Genomic DNA, 22,102 nt, shown 5'->3' with positions numbered 1-22,102 from the left:
CGATGAATCATCCCCTGGGAAAACTGCGAAATGTTAAGAAATGGCCTTTCTCGCAACGTTAAAGAAAGTGAAAGAATTCCCAGAGCCGCACCAACAATTACAGGTTCTTACCTGACCCATACGGCATCATTCCAGCCGGTTGCGTAGAAACCCGTTTTTTTGTGTAATCTTGCTTACAGACCAACAAACACACGGACAGGGGTGAAAACATAACCTCCATGGCAGAGAGGTCACCCACTGTGATTTTACATGGTGGTAGGTCAAATTTGAAAGTTGGATAAGATGCCTGCTCTCACAGGTACACTTGTAAAGATTTTTTTAATTTGGTCTCTGTGGCAATAATCCTGATTTCACACTGGGGCTTGTTTAGCTGATCGGTAGCAGCAGGAGGCAGTGCACCAGGAAGCAAGTTTCCCCTGGTGGGCAGTAAATGTCTCTTTACATGCTCCAACTTGTCGATTGCCTAACACATCTGTTTGCTTGCGAGCTGCACATGAAATGAGCTGTGTGCATGACCTGATTCTTTTTTTTTTTTTCTCACAGCGTCCCTGTGTTGCAGAAATGTTGTCTCTGCTCTTTCACCTTTGACCCAGTCACATGTATCTGATGTGTAAAAAAAAAAAAAATCATTTTCTGGTACGGTTTGTTTATCCTCAAAAGCAACCATCAGTCGGTCCACGCAGAGCAGCTGTCCCATCCCAGAGCGGAGGGACGTCCAGTGGGAGCTGTGCACTGATTATACAAGGGACAGTTATTTCCACAAGCCATGAGAACTTACTTAAAAGTTAGAAGCAGAACTAAGTAGTTAATCCATTTTCAGGGCTGTGATCAGAAATATGCAGACAGAAAAAGGCCGTCATCCACTTTTTGTGTCAGGCCTCTGAGACACAACTGCAGTGGCCTTGAGTTTTTAATGGACATTCACCTTGATGATATTATTTGTCGCGATAAAGACACATTAATTATCGTGTCATGACAGTGATGTAGAGGTTTTGCTGCTCTCTTTTTTTCATTAGCATGGCATCCATTATGTAAATCACAGAATGTCTTACCTGGAAAGTCACTGAAGGTCGCAAGTTTCTCCAAAAGACAATTTGAGGAGTTTCAGGAGAAGAAGTTGAACAGACAGGAGCTAGTTGAGCTGTTGTGCTTGCAGCAGTGCAGTAAGATGAAAATAAGCACGCTGCAATATATTGCACGTAGCTTGTAACTGCGCTGCACTTTAAGGACCAGTGTGTAGGGTACTCAGGGATCTATTGGCAGCCCTGTTCAGACCTGGTGTTAACATCTGTCCTCAGAGATCAGATCTCAAGTAGACAGCTGAGTTTGTCACCTGCCATTAAAATACGTCTCCTGCGACCGCTGGTGGTCAGATCTCACTTCCCTGCTTCAAATGCAAATAAGTGAGTTCTGTTTGTGAAGAGCAAATGATGCTGTTTTTAGCTAGTTTAACTATACACAGGTGTCAGTTGTCCATTATGTGTGTGTGTGTGTGTGTGTGTGTGTGTGGAGAGGCTGAGTAAATCAATGTGCAATCACACAAGATTTTATTCACTTGAAAAAAGTAGAAAATCAATATCTGCAGTGTTATTGTTGTGGTGGTGGCCTCAAATAAATCAATGTACTATGGGAAACACAGGGAGAAATAGAATACCCCTGGTCCATTGTGAAGGTGTAGCAGATGCAGAGGACGTCAGAGAGTGTTCGGTCCTTCATATGTGGCCCACGATGCATTTGTGTTCACGCAGCGAAGAGAATGTGCCCGCTTGTCTCCCAGTCCACCTCCGAATCGGATCTCAAATGCCTCCTCATCTCGGGTGCGTTCACACCGGTACTTAAAGCTGGGATCGGATCACTCAGAGAAGCCATGTTAATACCAGGTCTATGGGCATCTAAGTTTTCATCACTCTATAATCAACTGAAACAAGGCATCATTGTGTGTTTGTTTGCTTAGAATGAGCCTTTCATAAGCTGCATAGGGAGCGTGTCCTGTTTCATGCAGCTCCCCAGGCTCCAGAGAGGACCTTTAGCATTTTTATGTCACCTGAAGGCCACCGTAATTCTCCTCCACGCTTCAGTAACAGTAAATCTATTGGCACCTATTAAATTATAGTATTCTTCAGAGCTGTGAAAAGAAGGTCTCGGAGAGCAACATGTACGTAAAGAATTTATTAAGAATCGTGTAAGAAATCTGGTGTTTTTCCAACATATTGTGTATCGCACGAGGTCGGCCTGTAGCAGTGGGCGGCTGCAGCGTCTTGTTGACACAGCTGTTCAGGGCCTGAGTGACAGTCAAGTTCAAGATGCTGTAGTTTCAATCCTGTCAATTTATCACATATATACATCTGTAGTTTTACCTTTACTGATGCTGCTATGTTGAAATGATCATCAGCATCAGCGTGGGATCAATTGGATTTCGGATTAGTGTTGAATTGTCTGAAGTCAGGATTATTTCTTTAGAAAGTCTAGGAAGCTCATACAACATTAACGTCCTGCTCAAAGGTTGCTGTCCAGGCTATTTTTAAAGGGTAAGAGTGTTTCTTGTTCATGTATTTTTTTTAGTTTTTGAAGAGTTTCCCCCGCTGCTTCAGGAGTCATACCATATATTTCCCTTTCAAGCTCAATATTCCAACATCAAAGCCACCTCTACTAGTTCTAAGTCCAGCCAGCATTTGTTTTGTTTACAGTAAATTGCCCGTAGAAGATCCCCCTCACAAAATCCACAAAACAAGCAGCCTTGGTGATACAACTATCTTTTAAACAATGTTTTGACATAAACATTATTTTGTCACAGAGGCTTTGTTAGTGGCCTTAACACACGTAAACTGGGCTCCGGCTACAGGAATTTCACGCTGTTTTAACCCCAAGAATCGTAGGAGAAATCTGAAACTTAGTCCGCCCAAATGTTCAGACCAGATTATCTGGTAATGTGAGGGGTTACAAAGTCTCTTTTATCTCCCTGAAATAATAATTGGGGCGACAGTGCAAATTATCAAAGATCTTTAATATTTAGGATTCAGAGAATAATATCTGAGGATTCTCCTCCATTTCAAAATCGCTTAGGTTTTCAAAACTCCTGTAGTCTGAGCCCAGCTTGAAGAAAATAAAGTTTACCAAGGTCTGATATTCACACTTAAAGTAAAAGAAATGGTATCATGTTCCGCGTATTAGAATCACCATCAGGGCTTCTACCTGATTGGAGAGTCTCTCATGTGTGCAGATAGGGAAGTGTGTGTATTTTCCCCATGATTGGGCAATTGGGGCAAACTTGATGCTCGTAATGTGTGTTTGTGTGTCACATTATCACTGTGTGTGTGCGTGTGTGTATCAAAACAGAGCAGAACTTTGATCCTCAACAAGTTAATGAGTGAACCTGAAATCACCTCTGGTCTCTTTGAGCCAGAAAACAAACGAGATGTTCTCAGTAGCCTATAACCTTTCATTTGTGACGGAGCAGTTATTGATGAAGGTTTGACGTGATGCACAGTGTGTTATCAGACAGATGTGCGCCGGAGGGGAGACTTCTGGCTGTTGACGAACTTTGCATTACACTTACACTTACTGAGATAACACTACAACCTTTTAGCTTTATCTGTCAACTCAACTGTGTGTTTATGTGTCATGTATCACTGAGTGGACTGCAGAAGGTTTTGAGCCTCCAGATTGAATCTTATGGAGGAGGAGTTGCAGTTTTCCCAGTGAATAGAGTGACATAACTCTTAGATAAAATTAGATATGTGAGTATTCCACGGTGTCTTGTGAAACTTAAGTTAATTACAGATTCAATGGGCTTGTTTTAGACTAGACCGTTTATACCGAAAACAAGGGTTAGGGTTAACACTCAAAGGTCACATTTCTGTGCGACCTTTTAGAAAGGCTGGTTAAAGTGCAACTTCGCCAAATGGGTCTCGCTTCTGTAAATGAAAAACAAACACTGTGGCAATATCCTCTCATTTCAGTGATTTTAGGTAATAAAAGACAGACTGTTGCCACAGGCAGCCTGAGTTCAGACTTAACGATAATAAAAAGCTTGAAGTGACCCTGAGACAATTGTTATCACTATAAGGCCAAAATAGCTCTATTTTCACCAGTTATATGTGAAGGTGACAAAGTCTATCTCAGGATACACACCTCCAGTGTCACTTTAATGTGTCATAACCTTGGGAGGAAGTTGTCACCTAAAAATGAGGGCCCACACACAAAATCATTATTTCTTCTTTTCCCTCTTTCTGTCACATCCTGACACAGAACGGTTTTTATCTCTGTTGTGTTCACCGGAGCCAGAATAGATGACAAACCGGCAATATGACAGTGCTGTGCCGAGACCAGAAATGATCCCAAAATGACACGTCTGCCTCTTCAATGTGTCCAATGTTTGACATTCCTATCATACCACAACTTATCCTGGAGTTTGCTTCATTGCGTTTTGGGCATTGCGAGTCACACAACCGGGGAAGTACTTGCTGTGGTGCATTTTATGGTTGGCTCCATCCGTCAGTGCAGGGGGACGGATGTAAGGGGAGGAAGAGGGGAATAAAAGTATTGGAGAGAGAAAAAGTAGGATGACAAAGCAGGATAACCTGAGGATAGAAGTTAGAGATGAGGGATGAGAGGGGAACAGCAGGAAAATCCACAGATCACATTTGCTCTCTCTTATCTCAGTCAGGGTCCTTTTTTAAAAACTGCGTTGTTATTTCTTACTTTGCGTCTGACCTTGAGTAATGTCCTTCTGTCAGAAAATAGAGCAAAGCATTAATATAAAGGATTACACTGCAGTGCTACATAAAAGGAGAAATGTGCTTTTTCAGTATTTATTTCCTCTAGTGTGTTATATAGGCTTTTCAGTGTTGGTTAAGTAAGTTTGTGTTTCACTTCCAGTTATATGATTTACAACATCACTGTCCAGGATACTTTATATTCTAATGGCAGCATGCTTTTGGTTTTTCAGTGGAATTTCAGTCATACCAATGATAATTCTGAGTGATAACACAGAATATGGATGTAACATCACGACTGCTCTCTTTCATCTCTCACGTTTCTCCCTCTATGAGTCAGTGTCTGGTAGATTTCCAGTTTTTCAGACATCAAAGAGCATCTGGGATTAAATTAACCAACATCAGGCTGCTGACTGGAACTCGGTGCACTGCATGGTCTTGTGACCATTTGTTTTTGGTCATGTTTGTAAAAACATCAGATTTTAAGAAACTTATAGAGAAACTAATTGTTTTGGAGTCAATAATGTGACTTTTGGTTTTGTAATGTTTTGCAGTATTTATTTTTTTGTTATTGGAAGACATAGTTTAATTTTTTTTTTTAAGGAGACATATTATACTTGTGCTCATTGGCCTGCTGTCCCACTTTGTGATTGGTCAACCACTTTCAGCATTTGTCGGAAATATCTCACTGGCTTTGTTTGGGGGCGTGCCGGACTAGCTGCTAGGTGTGCATTATTCAAATGTGGGGCACCGTGATGTCACGTGACATGAAAACTCACTATTAGGAACGATCATCGGAATTCAAAGATTGATTGCATGGCGTCACGTGAGATGATTTACAACGCATGCAGTTTGACCTCTAGAGGAAAGAGAAAAACTGAAAAAGCCCAATCTGTCTCCTTTGAAACACAATAAAACATATGATTTTATATTTCTGCACTGACTTGACTGTTATTACTGAGGAGAAATTACCGGTAACACCTCGTCTTTAGCCTAAATGCTAATACTGTTAATATTTTTTAAGCACAGACCAAATCCCCTGACTCAAATATTTGGAAGCCGGGCACTGATTACGTTTAGACCAGTTTTGCCTGTCTGTAGCATTTCTCCCGTCTCCACCTGATCTGCTGTCGCCACCCTGTCGTATTCAGGCCTTGAGAAGCTGTATCTGTTTCATACTGTGACGCTGTTGCCTTTGTGTCAGCAGAGTGTACAGTTTCAGCCTGAGCTCACGCAAGCGGTACTCAGACGGTCTCAAGTCATTCATCGTCTTAAATGCATCAGTTCTTGACTTAAACCTTCATAGTTAATATTTCATGCATTTGATTATTTACCAGATGATATGTCACACATGGTCATTTACTGTATAAAGCATCTGTCAAGATGTATTTGCTTCATGCTATTTTATCTGCGATCAAGTCTCTCAGCTGTCTGTCTACTTTCTTTCCACATGTTCACCTCTTTAATAGAGATATTGTAAATACCTAGCAGACACATATAGAGTGGATATTGCAAGATTGATCGATTTAGTATGGGCTATTTGTATTTCAGTTATTGATGAAGACTATCAGCGCCAGGTAAATCTGTGTTTTGCACTTTACCTGGGTTCTGAATCGGGGGTCTGTAGTGGCTGTACATTTCACGTCAACCAACATAGATCGGTTTACCAGAGCTGAGGAGAAGCGTAACTGTAGTTATAGAAACCGAGACGGAGCCAGTTACAGGATGAAATAGCAGAGCCCATGGTGGAAAAACAAAGAGTTTCTGATTCTCCAGATATGGGCATTCAGAGGGAAGGATCACACTTTAGAGAAGAAAGCACCTATAGGCATACATCACAACTACAAACAGCAGTGTTTGTGTAATTGCTCTCACTGCCAGAAGGGGGAGACAAATATTCCACACTCGTGGGACTCTTTGGCCTTGGTCGTGTTACGTTAGGTGTGTTTTGATTTGTGCCAGACTCACTCACCACATAACCTTGTTGAAAGTCTCTTGATTAGTTTTTTGTAAAGCACTGTTGGATCCTCATAACACTACAACAGCCTTTGACATATAATCAGTTCAGACTTACACCCTGGTCTCCGTTGAAGTGCAAAGCAGTGGAGGGTTTTAACTGTGATCAAAGGGATGAGGAACAGTACATGTTTTATTTCTGGCCAGGGGTCTCATAACAGGTTAAACATGTGCTATAGTTTAGGATATGATATTTCAATGTGCTTATCAGTCTTGATATGTATTTTTACGTGTTTGTAAGATGAATTTGTTTTAAATTTGCAAATATGGATAATCTGCAAAGTCTGAGTTGGTGGTTAATGTATAAAACATAACTTGCTATTTATCTGAAGAAAGCCTTGGAGAAGATTAGTTATGCGCGTGATAATTTCATTTTGGGAATTCTTTCGATTTTTTTCTTCGGAATATGTGCACAATTGTAATACCAAAAAGCGAAGGGCCAAATGCATTGACGTACTGCAGAAATACTAAATATTTATGTATCTATCGTGAAAAACAACTTGACACATCTTTTTGTTGGACAAAAAGGCCCTGGAGAGGATCGTGAGGGGAGCTGAGAAGGTCATTGGAGTCTCTCTGCCCTCGGTCCAGGACCTCTTTCAGAGCTGGTTCCGCAACAGGGGCCCTGAGACCCCTCACACCCACTCAAAACACTTTTTGAACTGCTGCCACCAGGCAAACGGTACAGGAGCATCAAAACAAGAACCACCAGACTACTAAACAGCTTCCTCCCACTCGGGACTTTCTGCACTAAGTTTGCCCTTAGGCACTACAGCCCTTTTATATTTTATATTTTACTACTTCAACATTTTAGTTTCCCCAGACATTTTAATTTCCCATGCTCTTTTAAAATGGACATTTTAACATTTTACAATCACGTCTTTTGAAATAAAAAATTCAGGGATTCCTCTGTAGTGCCTCCTCCTCTTGGTCACATTTGTCTCCATTGACTGCAGTGCTGTTGTTTGGCCTCCTCGTGGCAGCAGAGCACCGTCTGTGCAGTGTAGCTGTGTAGAGAGAGAGAAGAAGCAGTGAGCTCACTGTCAAACAGCCTCCATCACTTTCCACACAGTGAATGAGCCACTCACCATCTACTGGAGCAGGTAGCTGCTGATTGTCTCCTGCACCGTCATGAAGTCTGTGTAGCTCTGTGTCATGTGGCACTCACTCTGGGGTTGTGCGGTAGTGAGGCCTTTCTGTTGTCAGTGGTGTGAGTGTAGGGGTGAACTGCTCGTCAGTGCAGTTGTCAAACCATAGTGCTAATGCTAGTTGGGCTTCGTGTTTTGTGTGTGTGCTCGATGGGATTAATCTGATAGCTCTTTTGTTTGAGGGTCGTTTGTGAACCAAGAGAGGCCAGTGGAGAAATGAAAGACCACAACTGACAGTTTCACTCTAGTTGTCGTCCCTGTGGACACAACTGATTTGGACGTGAGAGACGAATGTCAGCAAATTTCTTGTGGGACGAGTTGGGATAGTTTGAATAGTGTATTTTCTGTTGTTTTTGGGGGGTAAGAACAGATAGAAAACTAGTGAAAACTGCGAGTGCCTCCATTTTGTTGTTGTCATGTGGAAGCTGCTCCTCACACACACCTGAAGGTGGTGCATGTGCTCAGACACAGCTGCAGCTGATTGAACACAGGTCGTCAGCAGCTGATTGGCAAATCCATGAAATGCTGCCTTCATGGAACAGGTTTAGAGTCTGACTTTTTTAGATCGTCTTTGTCCTGCCACACCTTCACGTGTACAGTTTTATTCACATTGTCAGAAACACTCTTTATACGAGAGAAAGAGTGCATCATCAACATGTATACACCTAGGTAAGTAGAGCAGCAGGAGGTTAGCCATAGGTTTTGTAAATGTAACAAATATGAAATACCAATACTCAGGTGGTGTTATCTTGTATTTGTCAATCAATCAAACTTTCATGTATAGCCCATATTCTCAATCACAATTTGTCTCTCAGATGCGACATCTCCTGTCTTTAACCCTCAACAAGAGTAAGGCCAAAAAAAGAACTATGAACAGGGGAGAAAACATAGAAACCGCAGACAGAGCCACATGCGAGGATCCCTCTCTCAGGACGGACAGAAGTGCAGTAGATGCAGCGTGTAGCTGAGAACATCAACAAAATTACAATATTTACAACATTGATTAGAAGAAACAGATTTTAACATAATGTGTCAATGTTTAAAAAGTATTTATACATTAGAAAGTGTCTGAAAGAGATGAAGGGAGCAGCAATGCCAGTTATTGCCAGTAGAATGTTAATTTGGCATATTGTAAATATCCACGATCAGCCGCCATCACGATCCACCATCACGATCTGTAACCACTTATTCAAGTAATATAAATATGGTTTGAATACAAATTTCTCCCTCTGTGGTCTTGTTTTACTATTTAAGACCATTTAATTGTATTTATTTTGATATCTGATACTTTATATCATCCAGTGATAAGCTTTTGTGTGTTTATGGATTTTTGCTACCATTTTATTTTCAGTATTATCCATTAGATCAGTGACCTCCAGATGGCGATGTTTGTTCTGTGTTTTATGCTCCCACCCGTCAGAGAGTCAACAAAGACCAGATGGAAACCGTCAATCCACAAACAAAATGACAGACTCCAGGGCCCACAGGCAGTAAATCATTCATACGTAATAAAACTTTCTCTTCCACTGTGCTGGAATCGTTCGGGATTCCTTCTAAATATCATGGAAAGGCCAATTAAAAACATTCTCAGAGAAAATACCATGCACATGAACGGCACCCACAACCCTCGGCAATAACTTTAATATGGCCTGACGCTTCAGTAGATCTAATCTTTCTAAACACGGCTCACACTTCTTGTTTAATCACTTTAAAGCATTGTCATCATTTTCCTTCAAGCATCTTTTTTGTCACCTTTCACCCACTGAATTTATCAAATGGTTGTGACTAGAGATTGTAAGGAAGTGTGAGCAGCAGACATTTATGCATAGGAGCCGATGTAAATAGTTATTCTGTGGAACATACTTTACATTGCTGCTCAGAAGGTCACATTTCTTGTGAAGTCATTCTGACTTTGGTTTGTTTGTGTGCTTTGAAGTGGGAATGCGGAAAAAACATGGAGACTGTAAACAATATGTTGTATTTATGTGATTAGAGCATTTAAATAACACCTTGACACCTCTTTCCAATATTTGCATGACAGCGCAGAGGAAACAAAAAGGATCAGGTGTGACAGATGCATATAAATGTTTTAAAAGGGCTTGTTGTTCATAAAGTCTTTATTGGCTATAAAGTGGTGTTCTGCACTTAGGAGAGATGAATGAAGTTTGCAAGTGAAAAAAAATACATTTGACAAGTTTACATTAAAAGCTGCTATTCAAAGCTGATTGTAAAATCTTTTGAATTGGTTTAGAAGCGATGATGCCGACTTTCAAAGTTGTTGCTCCGACTTGAGATGGCGTTCACCTGAATTTTCCAATTCGAGAATGAATTTTTCAGATTATTATTATGAAGCCAAGTGAACAGACTATTTGTTAGGATAGAGAATCTCTGGGGTATCATCTCATAAATAGCATCTGTTGACCTTTTCGTTTGTGTTGTGTGCGAGCCTGTAAAAATGTCTTGTATCCATGTGTTTCCATCTTGAGCTCGTCTCCGTTGCCTCTGCAACCCTCTTGTTGTTGTGTTACCAATGACACTGTGTTTGCTAAGCTTTTTTTCCTCTTTCACGCAGGATGTTGTTAAGATGCGCTGCGGTCCAAGGCGGCCTCAGCCTGTTGGCCGTGAGGCGCGTGTGTCTTCTCTCCCGCTTCGCCCACTCGGCCCCGCAGAAAATCGAGTATCGACCAATCAAGAAGGTCATGGTGGCCAATAGAGGTAAGACCCCACCCCACCTTTTTATCTACGTCCTAACACAAGTAATTCACCACTGAAGAGGGCAATTCAGGTCCTCCTATAAAATTATATTCAGTTTAATGCCGTTCCATGTATAATGTAAAAATAAAGTTACGACATTTACAATCTTCCTGAGGCAAAAGACCAGAGTCTTAATTTTTAATGGGCACATAGTAATATTAAGCACACATTGTATATAGGTGGCTGTATTAGCTGGTGGTGTTTGCTTAAACCCCAAATCAGTGAATTTCTTTACATAATGAAAACGGAGGTGGAACTGCTCCCACAGCCCTCGAGGTAACAGCGTTATATATTAAACTGTTGTGGAATTTTGTGCACGACTAATATCACAGAGGTATTTGTTTGAATATAATCGATTTACGAAAGCTAAATTAAAATCTGCACGGACGGCTCTACATTCTCTGGAACCTAAATGAAACATGTTTCATGTAGTGTAACATATATTTGTTCCACAAACCTCCAGTCGGAAAAAAAGAGTTTACTCGTTCCTTTCTAAGCTGCTATAGAAATAACCGTAAGTGGAATGGAATAGAATCATAATTAAAGCCCAGAGTTTTCTAAACACTTAACCGTCACCAGTGTGGTTGTTATACGCAGCGTAAACATCACTGATATGCTCTGGTAATGCGTACAAACACCGAACCCCCTCTCGTTAATGCTCATACTGTCCAGAGAGGCAATCAGCGTGCAATCAGAGTGACTGTCAGGTGACGTTCAGGGTTCCAGTGACAAATAAATGCGCTCGTGCATTTTACTCTAATTGCATATCGGAGTTTTCCATTCCATTCATTCCTGTGGATGTATTTGAAAAGCTCGATTCAGTTCTGCGTTTCATTATTTCAGATTGATTGATGCGTCGTGGGTTTCCAGTGTTATTCCAATTCTGGGCATATGTGGTCCTCCTGCTGCACAATATGCAGTCACTCTGAAAATGCATGCATGTGTTCATGTCTGCTCTCCTATAGATTCTTCAACCATTAATTTGATTGCAAGATATTGTGGTGTGTGCCACAGAGAGACAGACACAGAGCAGGGCTTACCGTCAATCTCTCTCCTTCACATCGGTGTGATACGATATCAACACCACATTAGATCACATTCTTCACACTGGAGTGCAGCAGACTGTGTCCAGCTTGTGTGTGTGTGGGCCTATTCATTCATATATGTATGTGATAAGAGACTGGATCATTGTATCAGTGCAGATTGCACTTAACCAAGCACATGTCCTCTCTCTGATTGCTTCTCTTCTTTTTAACTAATAATCTCTTTAATACTCCCTCTCCTTCCTTTTCCTTCCTGCTCTCCTCTTCCTCTCATACCTCCTCTCTTCATCTCCTCTTCTCTCTCCCTTTCCACTTGTCAGATGTGATTTTCCTCCAGGCCACTAGCTGTCTTCTTTTTACCTCCTGTGACTTTGCTCCTCTTTGCTTTCTTCACCTCCACTGCTATTCTTGTGTCCTCTTCACTTATTTATCACTTTGTTAAACTTACTTTACCGCCATTCTTCAAAACCTCCACATATCTCCTCTGTTCAGCGTCCCCCCTTCTCCTTTTGTATTGTTCCTTCTCAAACTTTGTGTTTTCCCTGACATTTACATTCTCTAGATTTCTCACCTTTACAATTACATTTCAACCACCCGACTTCTCTCACCATCTCGTCTTCTCCTTTCATCCTTTTTGTGTTCCTGCTCCTCTTCCTCCATAATTCACTTTCTTGCTTGCTCACTTTCTATTTCACTTAAAAAAAAAAATCAAATGTTTGAACACTGTCCTCCCCTTCAAGCAAGAACAACACAACTTGCTTGTTTTAAGTACCTAAAGTTTTTTCTTCCCCTCAGACTGTGCTGCTTGAGAAACAAGTATTTGGCCCTCGTGACAGCAAGATAAAACACAGCCAGTGTTTTGCTTGTCTAAAACTGAGATGTCACACTCTGTGTTCTTAAACTTTAGGAAAATACTGCAGACCTGGTGCTATTGTGATATTTTTGCACAGTGAGATGACGAGCACCAAATGGATCCGTCTTTTTCACAGCTCATGTATGACAACATGGAAAACTGAAAGTTTATTTTACTCTCTCAGTGGAGGCGTTGGTTGCAAATTAGTGCTAATGCCACAGGATGTTGACAAACTCAAGTAAAGTCTGTGTTTATGGAAAGATGAAAGACTGAGAACTACACAAACACACCTTCCTCTCTCTCACACACACACACACACACACACACACACACACGGATCACAATTGAATACACATTTAGATAATGACGGGAATAATAAGTGGAGAGGAGCATCATCTGCAAAGAAATGAAATTTGTGGGCATAGTAAAACGCACACAGACGCACATACTCTCATACACATACACACACTTGCGCACACGCACGTACATACTCAAAGGCACACAATCACACTCTCAGACGCACACATTTAAACTCACACATGCACACACACCAAGGCTTGTAAATGAATAAACCAAGACCTTCATTCCTCACTCCTATCTTCTTCCTCTTCTTCTTGTCTTCCAGGTGAGATAGCTATCCGTGTGTTCAGAGCCTGCACTGAACTGGGGATTCGAACCGTGGCCGTTTACTCTGAGCAGGACACTGGACAGATGCACAGGTAATAATCTCTGCTACATTAGAGCTAAATAGGTCTGCAGTGGTTTAAGTAAAGATGTGTTGCTAAACTGCTGGGCAGCCACCGCTGGGTATCGACCACAAAACGCTAACATTTGATTAGAGGCAAAAGCAATTAAAGGAAGCAGGGGAGCTTTTTTCGGCTCTCCTGTGCTGGGCCGGGTCTTTGTTTTGCAGCTGGTATTAAGTGCGGACATAAGTATAATTGTATTGACAATACAAACATCCAGGTAATCGCACTGCTTAGTTTACATTCGCAAACACTCTAATCTGCTCCACTCTGAGCCTTTCCTCTGACTTGCTAATGTCTCCATCTTGTAAATTGTGTTTCACTGACTATTACTTCTTGTTATCGGCTTCTAATTCCACCTGGTTCTGCCTCCTCCTTCACTCCTTCCTTTTTAATTCCACCTGCTTCTGCTTCTTCCCTCGTTGCTTCTTTTTGTATCACCTTCTCTCTCATTCTTCACATGAAACCTAAAAGTAGAGTCTGACTGGCAGGTTTTTTTGATTTTACAGTTGACCCACAAAATGTCCGTAACTAAATAAAAACACAAATCCAACCAAGTATGTAAAACTTAAATTAAGAACATAAATATATTTTCTCTGCATTATTTATTTTGTAAAATAAAGGTTTTCCTATCAGCGCATATTGGCAAACATTGATAATGACATGTAAGTGAAAGGCTCATATTGGCCAAACTACTTCAAAACCATTAACAGCTGATAGGAGTGCAATTTGTTAATCAGAGCAGTGGGTTTTAATTGGCTAAATATGGCTGCCTAATATTAACTGAGCTTGGAAATGCTGCCATGAAGCCATAATGGTTGTGTACCGTCGGGAGCTCCACTTACATGCTTTTGTAATTTTGATTCCACCTTCTATTTCTCTAATGGGAATCGTTTGCCCTCGTCTTCACAGGCAGAAGGCGGACGAGGCTTACCTGATCGGGAAAGGCCTGGCCCCTGTCGCTGCCTACCTGGACATCCCTGACATCATCAAAGTAGCCAAGGTAAAGAGCGTTCACCACAAGATGGATATGTCATTTAATAATAACACTCATACGCTGCTTTAGTTTTAAGCTGACTCGCTTGTTTAAAGGGAAATTCTACATGTTTAATACTTAAGTACTTATGGGTCTCGAGTTGTCAAGGGATTTATTGTTTATTAAAATGCCCTCAGTCCACGTCCATATGTTAAAACGCTTCCTGTCCTGGACAACATATACACAGCATATAATCATGAAAACAGTGTGTCCTCATACATCTGCCCCATCCTGCCTAATAAGCGGCGCAGATTTTGATTAAGAACAGTGTCTCTCCACATGTTCAAAAACTTAACTTCACTTAAATGAGCTATCTCAGTTCATTTAGCTTGGAGGCTTTCACTTTGAAGTAGTTGTAGGAAGTCTTTAATTAGCATTAAAGGAAAAGTTAAACATTTGCCTATTTGCTTTCTTTCTGGGAGTGAAACGAGAATATTTTATGTCTCGTCTGTGCTTACAGAGGACTGTAAAGAGCTGTGGATGGGAGGCAATTAGCTTAACTCAGAATAAACACGGGGATTGGGGCTAAACGACGAGCCTGGCACCGTCCAACGTGAGAAACTATGTGCACCAACAACTCTAAAGCTGATTTCTGTATTGTTTGTCACATATGTAACCTAGACAGAAATATAAGATGGAGGTTTTAGTGGAAGTTGCATGTAACTGTGTTCAGGTTTAGGTCTTGAAGTGGTTAAATAATTGCTCTCAGCCAGTTTACCTTTTGATCTTCAGGAAAAGCCCTGCCTCCTTCCTTGAGTTGTAAAGTCTTGTCTCTTGTCGTCAGTGATACAGCAAAGTTTTAAGGATTTCAGTGGCTTACAATTAAGTGGACAAGTGACAGACAAATCCCTCTTATTGCTTTCTGTTCACACAGTCAATATCCAGCTTGATTGGCAGGAAGGAAATGGAAAGAACTTCTCTCCGTCCATCCCTCACACCTGCCCCCACATTCGTCTCTTCTCCCCTGTTTTCTTCCATTTGTCCATCCTTATTTGCCTCATTCGTTTATCATCTTGTTGTTGCTGATGCTTCCCTCCACCATTTCCCTCCTTTTCATTATTGCTGTCCATCTCTCCCCCTCTCCTTTTCTTCCCTCCGCCACTTATCACTGTGTTAAATCCGATTTGTTCCTTGTTGCCTCCTCTCCCTTCCGTCCTCTCTCCATCCCTCCAGGAAACGGTGCCAGTTGTTCGCTATCATTTTCCAGATCAATCTCTCACGGCTTTATAATTTTTCGGCGTGGGCATGTGGTCAGCCAGCCAAATTGGGGAACCTTCGCCATCCAACTCATTTCTCAAAATCCATCTGTCTATCTGGGAGCCCAGCCACCCCATGCCAGCAAGAAGTGTGTCTGTCTGTGTGTGTGTGTGTGTCCCCCCCCCGCTGCTCTCGCTTTTCCAAATTCAGTGTCATTCTTCACACTGTGTATCACTCCATTACTCTGTGACCAAGATAACCGCCCGTTTCTGTCCCAATACCCTCTGTGCTTTGTATGTTGTACTGTGTCTGATAATATGCATGTCTGCCTGCACGTATGAAAGCTTGAGTGTACGCTCTTGTTTGTATGAGTGTGTGTTTGCATGGGGTGTCATGTTATTCAGGGTTAGGGAACTGAATACAGATTATATATAAGTATTGTAATCCATTGCATTGATGGATGCAGCTACTGAATTTCCACAATAATTATTTAACTCTTAAAACGTCTTGAAATATTTTCAGTACAATTAAAATGGACACATGCAGCATTTGTATTCTTGCTAAAAGCGAAGGCACCGCTTAAGTTATCGGCCATAAACCTGTGGCAGATGCGAAATGAGCCGATGAGCCCAGCAGTAAAAATTGTTAAAACAAAATTCAAGCTTAATCCCATTGCACATTTTTCCTGTAATGTTGGCTCCATGACTAAGAGGAAAAGTGTTTGTTCAGATTTTAAGTTGAGTGATGTACATTATTTTGTTTGTATAGTGAATATTTGTTCTTTCTTGTGTAGCACATTTTAAAGTAATAGTGATATTTCCAGGAATTGTTCTTGAACCTTCCTTCTTGACTCAACGCGTTCTTGCCCCACCACAAAGTGGAGCACTTGTCTAAGAAACCCTTTATGTCCGGCATGCTTTTCATGTGTCATTACCACTGGCTAACATGTAATAAAGTTACATGTTTTTAAAAATGACTTATAATCTTTTAAATGTATTCTTGGCCAATTTATAGTTATTATTTCAAACTGATGAAATCTCACACTACACAGCCCTGGTTATGGGTTGTTGTGGGGGGTACCTGCTTATGTGCACTTGCAGCTTTTCGTGCGTGCGTGTGTAAAGCTCTATGCCTCCTCTGGCCTGCCAGTAACAGCTCCCTTAACAACGGGACAGCCCATAATTATAGTCCGCCTTGTATCCAAGAGCAGATGGCACACACTGATCCAGAGATGGCTCTATCTGTCAAGCTCGGCAGCTACTGTATCTGCCTGCTGCCCTGTGTGTCTGTGTCTGTGTGTATGTATGTGTGTGTCTGTATGTATGTGTGTGCTCCTCTCAGTGCCTCCCCCCTGACCCTCACATTATGCCTGTCTGTCGACTCATTCAATCTCCTACTGGTGTCCATTCAGTAGATGATGGGCGACTGCAACTAAGATAGACGAGAATAAAACGTGTCATTAGCCCACAGTGACATGTAAAACCTTTTCACTGGCACGCATACAGTGTGTGCTAAAGCATGCAGGCTAGTGTGTGTGTGTGTGTGTGTGTGTGTGTGTCGATGTTTTATTTCCCTCACTAATAGTCAGCCAAGTGTTAACTGTGGCTCCTTGTTCAATAGAGCTCCTGTTGCTCAGCTGGGCTACATTTCCGTTCTCTGGGCTCCACTAGCAACTAACTCCAGTCCGAACTTTGATTAAATCTGAACTTAAAAAGCGTTTTGGCAGGTGAACGTTTTAATTATGGACATTTTCTTCTCAATAAGACTCAAGTCAACAACCACCACAGAAATATAATGAAAATGTCCTTTTCTCTTTCTATCCCTCTCTCACTACTTAGGACAACAATGTGGATGCTATCCACCCAGGCTACGGTTTCCTCTCTGAGCGTGCAGACTTTGCTCAGGCCTGCGCTGACGCAGGGGTGATGTTTGTTGGCCCGAGCCCAGAGACGGTCCGTAAGATGGGGGACAAGGTGGAGGCTCGCTCCCTGGCCATCAGTGCAGGTAAGAAAGTGGACTTTTGCTGTAAAACTATTTTTTCTTATTTTGTAAGAACAGGATTTAATGTATTTCTCTCTCCACCCACCCGTGTTTAGGTGTACCTGTGGTCCCAGGAACTAATTCCCCCATCTCCTGCCTGCACGATGCGCAGGTGTTTGCCCAAACGTACGACTTCCCCATCATCTTCAAAGCAGCCTTTGGTGGAGGTGGCCGAGGGATGAGGGTGGTCAGGGAGTACGAGGTGAGCCCGTCAGCCGCTGCCCTGTACGATCACTTCTGTCAGAGATGTAATTTAACACCTCGCTCTAACAACATAAATCTTTTCCTGATGCTTTTCCATCATAGAGAAAACAAACCCAACTTGTTGACCGGGCCGGCCTCATGACAATTTTTTTTATTTTTATTTTCATTAATTTTCTATTTGTGCTGCGTCAAAGTGAAATGGATGGAAATTACAACCCGGTCATTTATCTCTCTCTAGGCGCCAATCACCCTTTGTTTTGTTGTGTGTGTGCTCTGAAATTGCCTCTGTCACCCAGTGAAACATTCATCAGCTGAGGACACTGCAAAATAATGTGTTTTTAATATTGTAACATTTTAAATATGCAGCTCAGTGTTAAAATAATCTTACCTCTGTTAGGATTCCAACATGAGTGTTTTTTAAATGTTAACATTCAAACATGTAGTTCTACATAAATATATATGATCAGGACATGAGAAGCTGCAGACCGGAAAAATGCTTTTTGAAATTAGCTATTTATTGCGTATCCCTTGTCAGATTTATGTCTACCAGTCTGTCACCATCGTCCTCCTCTCGGCCGTGAAAGGGTGACATCGCCCAGACAGCAATGACTCTCTGTCACTGTAGTTGTCAATGTGAAGACCACACAGTTCTTTACAGAGGCCAAAACGGAAATTTGTGGGTGATGTCACTCTGTGGTTATGTTAGTTTGCTCCAGGATCGAATGAACAGATGTGTCTTGCTGTTAAATTATGCAAATATGACGTCAGACTAAAGCTGCTCTCAGACATGAATTCTGGAAAATGTCCAGAAAATTGATTTTCCCTTTCGCATATGAAGACCGCAGCAGGAGATTGTTTGGGTCAAACACGTTCACAATAACGGGGAAATGTCGGGGAAATTCAGGCGAGTGGTGGCACAGGCGTCCGCCCTTACAGCCTGAATCTCCTTGTCTTTGCAAGGTGACATTTTCCTCAGTGTCTTTTACATCTATGATGCCCTTTTGTCATCTTTAGATATTTGTTACTTTTGTCAACATGCCACTTTCCTTGATTTAGAGATCTGAAGATTATGATACTAAGCTATTACCTTTAGATTGGAGGCTTGTTCTTTACCCGCAAGTATAAACTCACAAGTTACTTTCTTGTAATTCAACTTCATTATGCAAAACTAAATGTACTGTATGAAGTGCAGAAAACTGAAAGCAGACTCTGTTATAGGCTTTCATATACATAATGTAGAACATTTTCATTATTTACCAACTGTGGTTACAGTCTGCATATACAGTTCCTCTTCTCCGAGTTCCATCTATGTAGCGAATGCCGTGTATTACAATATAAAGGCACTGCTTACATACATAAAGGCTCAGTCACTTAAAATATATTCGATAAGCTTTTCATTGACACAGACAGCAAACCTCTGCTCTCTCACTAAGTGCTGTTGTGGGAGATGCTTGTGACAAATTCAGTTGTAGATTTTAAAACTGCAAGAAAAACTTCAGTGAAATGATTCTGAGAAACTGGGCCAAGCAGGACCAACATCTCACTTGAACTTTCCATGGTTTAATGATGAGTGATTGTTACTGTCCTTCTTTTTTTTATTTGTTTTTATTGCAGATTGTTGGAAATAATTAATGGCAAAATAAAACAATCTGTATTTATAAGTAACCTCGGGATATGAATATATGAGAAGGGGGGTTTGATGACCTTTATATCCAAAATGTGTGTCTCAAGGGAAAATGAATTCCTTCATGCCAGTAGACACCAAGAAGTGGGAACTCGTCACTCCTGTTTATTTCAGCGTCGACCCGGCGGCAGCTTTGCTTCTTGAGCCAGCAGTAGCGGTGGCACTGGAGGGGGGTGTGTGCGGTCGTTGGCCTTCTGAACACAGCTTTTCCCCCATTTCTGCCTCAAGTTTGACCACGTCAGACATTTGAACAGGCAGCTGGTTGATGTCCAATCAAATGGAAGAGGCCAGAGCTCAGCGGTGAATCAGCAAAATCCACTTCGTCATTCTTCATGGCTGCTAGTGTTCTTTTATTTTTTGAACTAAGAATGTTTAAGTCACAATAAATAAGGTCATCCAAATCAGCCACAGTATATTTTTATTTTCTCGTTTAAAATGCTACATTTATTTAGAAATCGTCAGGCTTATCATTTATTTAATATACTCTCTCTTTAAGCCCCACATTTAAGCATGGAATGTTATTCTTTAGGGCTCGAACCAACAATTATTTTTATTGTCGATTTAATCTGCTGATTAAATCTCGTTTGGTTCATAACGTATCGCACAAGAGTGAGAAACGCTTGTTAGAATTTCCCACAGTTGAATGAAATGTAGTCATATGTCCTGTTTAATTCAAGCGAATGCCCAAAGCCTGGAATTAATCTGTTTACTACATTATAAAGAATGACAAAGGGAGAACATAAAAGCCTCATTTGAGAATCAACCATTCAAAATGGTTTTGCTTGCAAATGGCTGGAATTCAGTTTTACTGTTATAAAGTGTTATTCTGTGTATGTCGTGTTACAGCTGTGACATTCACTAAACCCTTGACCCGGAGAGAAAAATATCCCATTCCAACCACACCGGCCAGTGTCGGCCGCAGCGGTTTCATGCTTTACTCACTAATCTACACAGGGAACGGCAGCGATGTGCTGTACTGTAGTCACTGAGCCTCACAAGGCGGCAATCAACTGGAAACTGACCTTTTCTGAGTTGTACCCCAGTCTAATTAATTAGTTGTCGACATTTCTAGTTATTCAGTTGAGTCACAGGGGCCTCCACAGCTCCAGCTGATATGATGTGAGGAAATTGTAAAGAGGTTTCTCTGCACTGTTGGGACCCCGAGCAACAATGTGCAGATTGACTTTTTATTCCATTAAGACGAGCTTGTGGGTCATTGGTATGCCGAGTCAACAGGCCGAGCCAAACTATTTGCATCCTGTTGCAGGACAAGATGTGTATGTTTACTGATGAGGAAGGCACCAATAAAGTGCCCGATTTTAGCTCAAACTTGGACGTGATGTGGTTCCCAAAGAGCAAAGCGAACAGTAGAGCTGCACAAATCAAAGCTCCAGTGGCCAAAGCCATAAGAGCGACTGAACTGATGTGGAAAGGGTACAAATGGGAGTCTGCTAACTGAGTCTTTCAAAAGTCTTTGGTGCCATTTAAACAAAAATGCAGGTGCACCAATAACTTGAAACCTTTACAAAGTTGAGTGGAAATGAATGTCATTGTTTATTTAGTCTCCTACAGAAAACAACTGAATTGAGTCATTCGGTAAGAGGTGGATTGAAAGGCTCATTTATGCAAAAAGATATTCAAAAGATGTAACCGTCATTGCCCAAATACTTCCATCTATCTTTTACGTAGGCATGGTTGTTAAGCAATACAGCCACTAGAGGGCGGCACAGACTCAAGAGTTTCTGACTGCAAACACGGCGATGGCGTCTAACAAATGGGCGAAAGTGGCCACGTTGTGAACAGGCGTGGTAACATCATATAGACGCCTATAGTTTCTTACTAACTTGCAAATTGTGTTCTCAAAATGTCTCACTTGAACTATTGGCTATGCTGCCCCCCCATGGTTTCCAGTGGTACTGCTCAGTGTCATCAGTATCGTCAGTATCTGTAAGCTTTCAGAAGAAGTGCACAAATATGGAGGAAATGAAAGCAGAGTATGGACAGAAGGCTCTGTGTTTCCATATACGTATCAAACGTTGATCACAAACATTTTTTGTCGAAATATTCCCTGTATTTTTCCCAGTGGAAGTATTTCTGGTCAGTTTGGGAAATTCATAATATCCGTTCATTCCTGTTTTTGTTCCCTTTTAATAAAAACCGCTGCCCTCTTTTAGCGACATTGACGTCTGCTTTTCGCCTTGAGCAACCGGTCGTTTTGCATGCAATGGTATGTTTTCCTCAAACCTATGAGCTGACAGCTGAGGATGGAGACTGCGTAGCTTCTCCAGAGGCACCGGGATGAGGGCATGATGGTGACTCAGTGTTTCCCCAGTAGAGGAGACTGGATGTGCTGGCAGGACAACACGCTGACAAACCCAGATTGAGTCATGACCTTCAGCGTGCTTGGTCGTGACCTCCTACAGTCGGGTCCCAGAGATGTTGTGTAGCATCTTGCTCCCAATGGCTGTGTACGGGTGTGTTAACATTTTATGTCACAAAAAGGGAAAACAACTACACAACATTCCATGCGAATGACGAGGGATGTACTACAGGTTAAAACAGGAAATAGAAGTCCTGAATCAAAGTACATGACCTGATGCTGCAGCTTCAAAACTCCTTGAAAACCATATGAATTTTTCCCGGTGACTCTTTTTCCTCTTGACTGA

The 22,102-nt window shown here is 41.6% G+C and overlaps 1 protein-coding gene across 3 annotated transcripts in view; it reads left to right on the top strand.

Moving 5' to 3' along the window:
• pcxb (pyruvate carboxylase b) overlaps positions 1-22,102 on the top strand; it is a 265,171-nt gene that overhangs the window by 2,859 nt on the left and 240,210 nt on the right. For 2 of the 3 annotated variants that reach the window (XM_035149316.2, XM_035149314.2), the window contains exons 2-6: positions 10,452-10,594; positions 13,155-13,248; positions 14,188-14,278; positions 17,347-17,512; positions 17,605-17,750. In XM_035149316.2, coding sequence (XP_035005207.1) covers positions 10,453-10,594; positions 13,155-13,248; positions 14,188-14,278; positions 17,347-17,512; positions 17,605-17,750 — 639 coding nt within the window. In that variant the 5' untranslated portion in view covers position 10,452. Of the gene's footprint in view, positions 1-7,706; positions 7,835-10,451; positions 10,595-13,154; positions 13,249-14,187; positions 14,279-17,346; positions 17,513-17,604; positions 17,751-22,102 lie in introns of those variants that run through there. The other variant, XM_035149315.2, reaches the window with a different exon arrangement.

Source organism: Hippoglossus stenolepis, chromosome 23, assembly GCF_022539355.2.
Source record: "Hippoglossus stenolepis isolate QCI-W04-F060 chromosome 23, HSTE1.2, whole genome shotgun sequence".
NCBI classification, from domain to species: domain Eukaryota; kingdom Metazoa; phylum Chordata; class Actinopteri; order Pleuronectiformes; family Pleuronectidae; genus Hippoglossus; species Hippoglossus stenolepis.
Note: the sequence above shows the minus strand (reverse complement) of the source record. Positions and strands in the feature narration are given on the sequence as shown.